The 7500-nt window shown below is 35.5% G+C and overlaps 1 protein-coding gene across 1 annotated transcript in view; it reads right to left on the bottom strand.

Moving 5' to 3' along the window:
- LOC125035142 (serine palmitoyltransferase 1-like) overlaps positions 1-7500 on the bottom strand; it is a 10615-nt gene that overhangs the window by 2926 nt on the left and 189 nt on the right. The window contains exons 1-11 of the mRNA XM_047627334.1: positions 7346-7500; positions 6356-6460; positions 5678-5779; positions 4247-4412; positions 3705-3837; positions 3124-3253; positions 2720-2917; positions 2329-2493; positions 1644-1742; positions 1060-1164; positions 1-443 (exon numbers count right to left, since the gene is read on the bottom strand). The exon at positions 1-443 is cut by the window's left edge and continues 2926 nt beyond it; the exon at positions 7346-7500 is cut by the window's right edge and continues 189 nt beyond it. Of these exons, the coding sequence (XP_047483290.1) occupies positions 276-443; positions 1060-1164; positions 1644-1742; positions 2329-2493; positions 2720-2917; positions 3124-3253; positions 3705-3837; positions 4247-4412; positions 5678-5779; positions 6356-6460; positions 7346-7393 (1419 nt within the window). The 5' untranslated portion in view covers positions 7394-7500 and the 3' untranslated portion in view covers positions 1-275. The remainder of the gene's footprint in view (positions 444-1059; positions 1165-1643; positions 1743-2328; positions 2494-2719; positions 2918-3123; positions 3254-3704; positions 3838-4246; positions 4413-5677; positions 5780-6355; positions 6461-7345) is intronic.

Raw genomic sequence — 7500 nt, 5'->3', positions numbered from 1 at the left:
ATAACAACTGAACGACTTTCTGGAGAATCTTAGCATACTTCTTTATGGTAATCTCTCAATGAGAAAAAGTCAATCTCATTTTGGAAATCCTCAGCCGTTTAAACAGTCCTTCGAGCCAACGTCACTCTTCCTCTTCCAAAGCCACCACGCAGCAGCATCCAAGCCTAACATAAACCACTCTATTTTGGGATCAAAATAATCAAACAGTGACAAAAAACAACAATAACAAAAAAAGAAGAAGAAAAAGAAAACACTGCTTTTCCCTCATGCACCTTCTATCCAAGGATGTCATTCACTGCCTTCGTTATGGCATCCAAGGCCTTATCCACCTCATCTTCTGTGAGGTCCTTGTTCACTGTGATACGGATGGAAGGTTTGGGGGGATTAGCCTCCTTATCCCATAGGTAAGAGGACACTGTCAGTGCAACACCATAATTCTCGGCCTATGGGTGAGAAAAAAAAATTCCCCATTATTGCATGTGAATGAGACAGAAAATAATTCTCTACATTTCAAAAAGGCAAAATACAATTCAATTATCTAGGATCTTTTCCATTAAACTGCAATTTTAACATTAAATGGAAAATGAAAAGTGAGGGGAGGAGGAGAGGAGAGGAGAGGAGAGGAGAGGAGAGGAGAGAGAGGAGAGAGAGGAGAGAGAGGGGAGGGGAGGGGAGGGGAGGGGAGGGAAGGGAAGGGAAGGGAAGGGAAGGGAAGGGAAGGGAAGGGAAGGGAAGGGAAGGGAAGGGAAGGGAAGAGAAGAGAAGAGAAGAGAAGAGAAGAGAAGAGAAGAGAAGAGAAGAGAAGAGAAGAGAAGAGAAGAGAAGAGAAGAGAAGAGAAGAGAAGAAAAGAGAAGAGAAGAGAAGAGGAGAGGAGAGAAAAGGGAAAAGGGAAAAGGGAAAAGGGAAAAGGGAAAAGGGAAAAGGGAAAAGACAAAAGACAAGAGAGAAAAGACAAGAGAAAAGTGAAGAAACATGGAGAGAAAACTAAATAAACTGAAGAGAAAGGGAGAGAAAAAGAATATACTCCCAAACAAACTCCATCCAGCAACTAGGCTTACCTTCTCTGCAATGTCTCTGAGAATCTGCTCTTCCACCTCCCTTTCACTGGCCTCAACAAGCCGAAGGTGTTTTACCGGGCTGATGTCTTCTCCAGTGACTGTCACCTGCATGAGAAAAAATGCATAGTTCCACTAAATCTACTAAAAAAAAATCTACTAAAAAAGGATCAACTTGTTCATAACAACAAGAACAATAATAATGATAACAATAAAATAATAATAAAAATAATTATAACACTGATGAGGAGGCTGGTAACAATAACAATAATAAAAATAATAATAATAATGATGATGATGATGATGATGATGATGATGATGATGATGATGATGATGATGATGATGATGATGATAATAACAATAATAATAATAACAGCAACAATAATAGCGTAAAGTAAATAATAATAAAAATAATAATATTGAAATAAACACTGGTATCATCAATATCAATAATATACAAGTAATAACTATAACAACAACAATGGTGGTGATATTGAAACAAGTAAAACATGAATAACACCTTTAAAAAATAATGAACTAAAATATATATATAAACATCACCAAAACGGAATGCAAAGAAGGATCACCTTAGAGGGAAGGTCCTTAAGTTTGTTGTGCATCAGCCGACACTTGTCTTGCAACTCTGCAACAAGGTCACCCCCTTCTTTCTCCAGGATGTCTACAACCTGTTGTTGGAAGAGGAGCAATAAGGGAAGGGTATGCAAATCTTCATTCAGTGCGGTAATGCTGATACAATCACAGAAAACTGACTTGAAAGTCTGATTTTTACTAACCAGTTGGCTGCCAGTCTAAAGGCATGCTTGACAGTCAGCCACTGCCAGCCAATTAACAATGTTTTCTATTTGTTTTATAGTGCTTTATTCACTTGACTACTTAAAATGATTTATGCAAATGACAAATAAAACTTGATTCTAAACACTAGGAAGTATTTACACTGCAGATACTGAGCACAAAAATAGAACATCCTAAAGTAATGATGATGCCTCCAGTGTATTTATATATATAAATAATATATATATATATATATATATATATATATATATATATATATATATATATATATATATATATATATATATATATACATATATATATATATATATATATATATATATATATATATATATATATATATGCCATTCACCTTCTACGGTTAAGTCAAATTTTCTCAAATCTAAACAGCAGACAATTTATCTCACTCCTGAATGACAATTTACACATATCCTATCCAAAGTGTTACTCTTCACTAACCTTGATGGAAGTAGCTGCCAACATTGGTGGCAGAGAAGCCGAAAAACAATAACCGAGACCTGACAACCTCTGGTGGTCGATCACAAACTTGGTCCCCACACAGAAACCTCCAGTGCTAGCTGCAGAGGTCTCCAAGCTGGCCATGATCATGTCTACTTCCTTCATCTGTCCAGAAAGATTAGCTTTTATTTAAATTTGTTTTGAGTATTTTTAAACCTGTTTCCTAAAATAAATATTATCTAAATGCATTAGTCTTCTTAAATCAGACTAATACGCAGTGACTATAACTATATCACACGTATAAATTTCAATAAATTTTCATCCACAGCTTCAAAAAGCATGAAAAGAAGGATTCCAATTATACTTTATAAATTACAAAAACCACACTAACCGGAACATCAAAGTGGTCGGTAATTCCTCGGCAGTTTTTCCCCAGGGTTCCAAAGGTGATCGACTCATCAATAAAGAGGCGCAGCCTGTACTTCTGACGCAGTTTAACCAGTTCAGGAAGGGGACACATCAAACCTGAGTTCATGTAAATGCTTTCCACTACCAGAAACTTGCGTGTTGCATTTGCCTTCCTGGGATCCTGAAGGTTTTGATAAGTCATTAGAGTATGCAACCATAATATGAGAAAAAATGAGATGTTCCAAATAGGAAAAAATAAGTTCTTATGCTTACAAATCCACATAAAAACTAAATAAATATTCTTGCTAAGCCAAGAAAAGCAATAACCTTAATGCTCAGTACAACAACAACCAAGTAAAAAGGTAAATAAATAAATAGGGTATTTACCTTCTTATCTTGCTTGGCTTGCTCTTCGAGGAGTTCCTCAAGGTGATTTACGTCATTGTGGCGGAAGTATACAATGCGACTCCTGCTGGCCTGTAAGCCCCTCTGAAGAATGAAGTTCACCATCTCATCCCTGGGAATGGAAATTTTGACAGTTCTCATGCTGGGCTAAGAAACACTAGAAACCTTTACCAACTGAAGAGTGTTACAATAAAAGAATCCAGTTTTCCAGAAAAAAAAAAAAAAAAAAAAAAAAAAAAAAAAAAAAAAAAAAAAAAATTGGTATTCCAGATCACAGGATTCAATCTGTTGCCTCATAATCATATTTGACAGAAAACCCCACTACATAGACAGTAGATACCCCACTTAAAAATATGCCTTTTTCTTCTTCTATCGTGTTCCTTCATTTTTTATAATTTTAATTATCTTAATTCCTTCCAGTCACCTCAACACTTTCCTTCTGACAAAAAAAATAATTCCCTCTATCCATAAACAAACTCAACTGTCATCACTAACATACATGCCTAACTATCTTTAGCTTTCTTCTTCCAGTAAAAACTGTTAACCCACTGTTTGCCACTTACGCATATATGATGTCACCGCTCTTCGAATAAGCAGGGATAGCAGATGCACTTGTTGAGAAGCCGTATGAGTAGAGGACTGCCATTTCACAATTGAAGTACTCTGCCAGTCTTTCTTCCAGCTCAAGATGGACCTCTGATGATGATACAAATAGATGTTACTAGAATTAATTTGATCAAATTCATTTATTTTGTACTTTAGTAAGAATATAAAATGACTATGAATGTCATCTATATAAGCCATGACAATGGGGGCAACTCTCTATTCTCACATTTTATGGCTCAAAATGACAGGAGTTACAGCTTTCAAAATCAGCCTAAAGAGCATTTAGAAATATTTTTCTAACAAAGATACTTAAAAAAAAAAAAAAATAGTTGAAAAAATTAGATACTGAATCAAAAAAATATCCAAGAGTACATCTTTGTATGATTGGTGTATGTAATCTATAATTCTTGGCTAGTAATATACAAACTCTTAAGGTCAATATAAAAGTGGCCTTTCAAATAGAAGAAGACAGCCATATTAAAACGGGTCAGATACTTACTCGTGGTACCATAGAAACCACGGGGCCCACAAGACCCTACCCCATAGGTGTGGAGACATTCAAGTGCCGCTTTCTCAATCTCTGGACGCTCTCCAAAGTTTAGGTAATTGTGCGTACCCAAGTTCAGTAACTTCTCTCCCTTTCCTAGGTCTAAATACTTTCCAGCCTGTTGAGAGGTAAATGGTGATAAGATTCCATGTTTCCAAAATGCAAATAGTTTCCAACACTTCAATACTTTTCATTAAACATAAACTTTCTTGCAGTTCTAAGAAATAGGGCTAATCAAAATGGCATATACTTGAGTGAAAGTTATATCAATTTTGATTATTTACATAAAAATAAGAATAATGAGTAAAAAAATAAGTATACAAGTGCACAAGTGCAACATGTGTGCATTTAATTTGTATATTCCTCAAGTAATTATTACTGATAAAAGATTGCTTTGCAAAAGATATTTGCATGTGCTTGTGCGTGAGCAAGTGCAAAAGAACAAAGTTAAACATTCCTTTTTTACTGTATCTAAATCTAAAATATGTGCCTATGTGCATGAAAAAGCTAACTCCAATGTATTTTCAAGAAATTAATATTAATAGATATATCATTCACTGGAACGATTACCAATCTCAACTTGGCAAATAAATATGATCACAAGATATAATTCATATTTTCCAGAAAATAATCCACCATCTCCAGACCAAATTTCTTGAAACAACTAATAAATATTTGTACTTATTCACGTGTGAAATGGATATGGAATATTTCCCATTTATCCGATGTATATCATCCTTATTCATGGAGCTCAGAAGGCAATCATAAACATGAAGCAGTTCCAAGCAAGGCAGTTTCATTGCAACAATCTTTCCAAAACAACACTTACAAGGTTATCCATGACTGTCCCCTGAATATAAAGGAAAAATCCTCTTCCAGCTTATAATAGGCTTTATCAAGTATGTTTAATATTCCTTCAAACAATGTATTGGAAATCAGTCTCAATATGTTAAATGGGTGACTTAGTGTATATTATGAACAAGATCAAAGAAGAAAATAATATTTCCTGGTACTCAGTTTCTAAAATTACAAAATGTGTCTCTAGGAGTGATATAAAAATATATAAATAACTAATAACTAAAAAAACTAATAATCATCAAAACATACTGAGAATACCCCTAAATTTCATACATTTGTTCACATTCTTCAAACATGATTGCTCAAAGTCAGCAACTCAGAATAAGTTCACAAACAGATCATCTAATTCTTTGATGAAATAAAAAAATAATTCTAAAGATTTTCAATGAAAAACAGCTTGCATAAATACTCATTCACATTCATACCTCTATTGACAATTAGTCAAGTGTCAACAATGACTCACTACAAAAGAGAGAGAGAAAAAAAAAAGATAGAACTCAAGCCTGAAGCTCCATGAGCAGCTACCTTTCCATAGACAGTGCGAGTGTGCAGTGCTGGGTGGTCTTCGGGTGGAGGGTCTGGCACAAGTGGCTCTGGCATCCACTCAGCGATGAGCTCTTCCTCCTCCTGATTACAAACACAACAATATATATATGTATATTCTCAAATTATACAGACAGTACATAATCTTATAGATACAAAACTAGTAGATACTTGACTAGTAATTACAATTTATACTCTTCTCAAACATATGAAATAAATATAACTAAAAACAGTAACACTGGGTAAATAATTATAAGCAAAGTAGGTGTAAACCACAGGCAAAACAGAGATTACAGTAATTTATGCCACCTTATCATCTAATGAGAATCAATCCTAGTTCCATTTCTGTGGAATATATATGGTGGAGCTTGTTAGTCTTTCCTAGAGCTCAAAGCATGGGGATGTAACTATTAGTTTTGACTTCAGACTTCTATCATGAATCATAGAAATTTTCAAGTAATTCTGGACAGAACAAACCCAGGATAAGTACAAGAAAGTCTCACTTGGAAATTTAACATCGTCTGTAAATAGTTTCTTTAACTCTCTTACTAATATCAACTTGTAGACAATTGCATAGTTTTTGGGCAAAGATATCAAACTATGAGATTCCAACTTTTACATGAAAAATCACCAGCAAAGAATTCGTTCCATCGTTCTTACCTTTTTGGTCAGCCGGACGAGCTTCGAGGGCTGCTTCTTGGCGGTGAAGAGCCATATAATGCACAGCACCAGCACTCCCTCTAAAGCCAGATGGTATGGCCCAGCCTGATAATACAAGAACAATCATATTAATAAGAGTCATTGGAAAGCCTGAGAGGACTGAGATGATCTATAACAATATCAAGAAGAATGAAGTTCATATTATTTTATATATGCTCAAATGGAACAAATGACTGCAACATTAGATGGCTGTGCGAAACCTGGCCAATACTAAAATTGCAATAAAGTAGAGAAAAGCACAATAAGGAGTCACCCAATTTTCTCATCTTTTCAAGAGAATATAAACCATAAGCTGGGGGAGGGGATAATCTCTGGTATACGTTTTAAGATCATTATAATTGACGATCCAGACCAAATACAAAATTAAAAGATATTTACTGCTTCCACATTGTACTGCCAAAATCAAGACTGGAAGATATGTGGCATGTGAGATTTTTAATTTCCAGTATAGAGGTACCTGAACGCATTTATATCTCAATCTCCATAGGATTAAAACATAGGGTACTGAGCATTAGCGCATATCACGCTTAAAACTAACACGCTCCAGAATTAATCTTATTCTGATGATAGGAGCCCCATGGACAAAGACAGGACATCCTTTACTGATTAGAGTCAATCCAAGGTGTCCTGTATCAATTGCCTGCTAGAATCTGTCGGTATCAATGCATTCCCTTCCACCCTGGAGATCATTTTCAACATTTAGCTTTGTACATTATAAAGGGGGAGATTTGGGGTGGGGGGGAGTGTGCCTTTTATACGCTTGCGAAAATAATTCTTTCAAAACCGGGATGACCCCTAAGGCAAAGCAAAAGTAATAGGAAAGCAAAGTAAAACAAAGTAATAGGTATAAAAATCGGCTTCTCAAAGGCAGACCGAAACCACCTTGATATAGGCCTACCCAGCCAAACTTAAAAAATAACACCATATTACCTGCAACAGAGCCTGGAAACTCTCGTAAACATTCCACTGAGACGCCATGACTAAAACCCCGCCCTTTATTTCAGTCAGCGAGGCGGGTGTAAGTGTCAGTCACTCAGTCACTCAGTCACATTAATGAGTCACCAGTCAGTCCTAATGAATCAATC

Source organism: Penaeus chinensis, chromosome 19 (genome assembly GCF_019202785.1).
Source record: "Penaeus chinensis breed Huanghai No. 1 chromosome 19, ASM1920278v2, whole genome shotgun sequence".
In the NCBI taxonomy this organism is placed as follows: domain Eukaryota; kingdom Metazoa; phylum Arthropoda; class Malacostraca; order Decapoda; family Penaeidae; genus Penaeus; species Penaeus chinensis.
The sequence above is the reverse complement of the archived record's forward strand: the minus strand, read 5'-3'. Positions and strand labels throughout refer to the sequence as shown.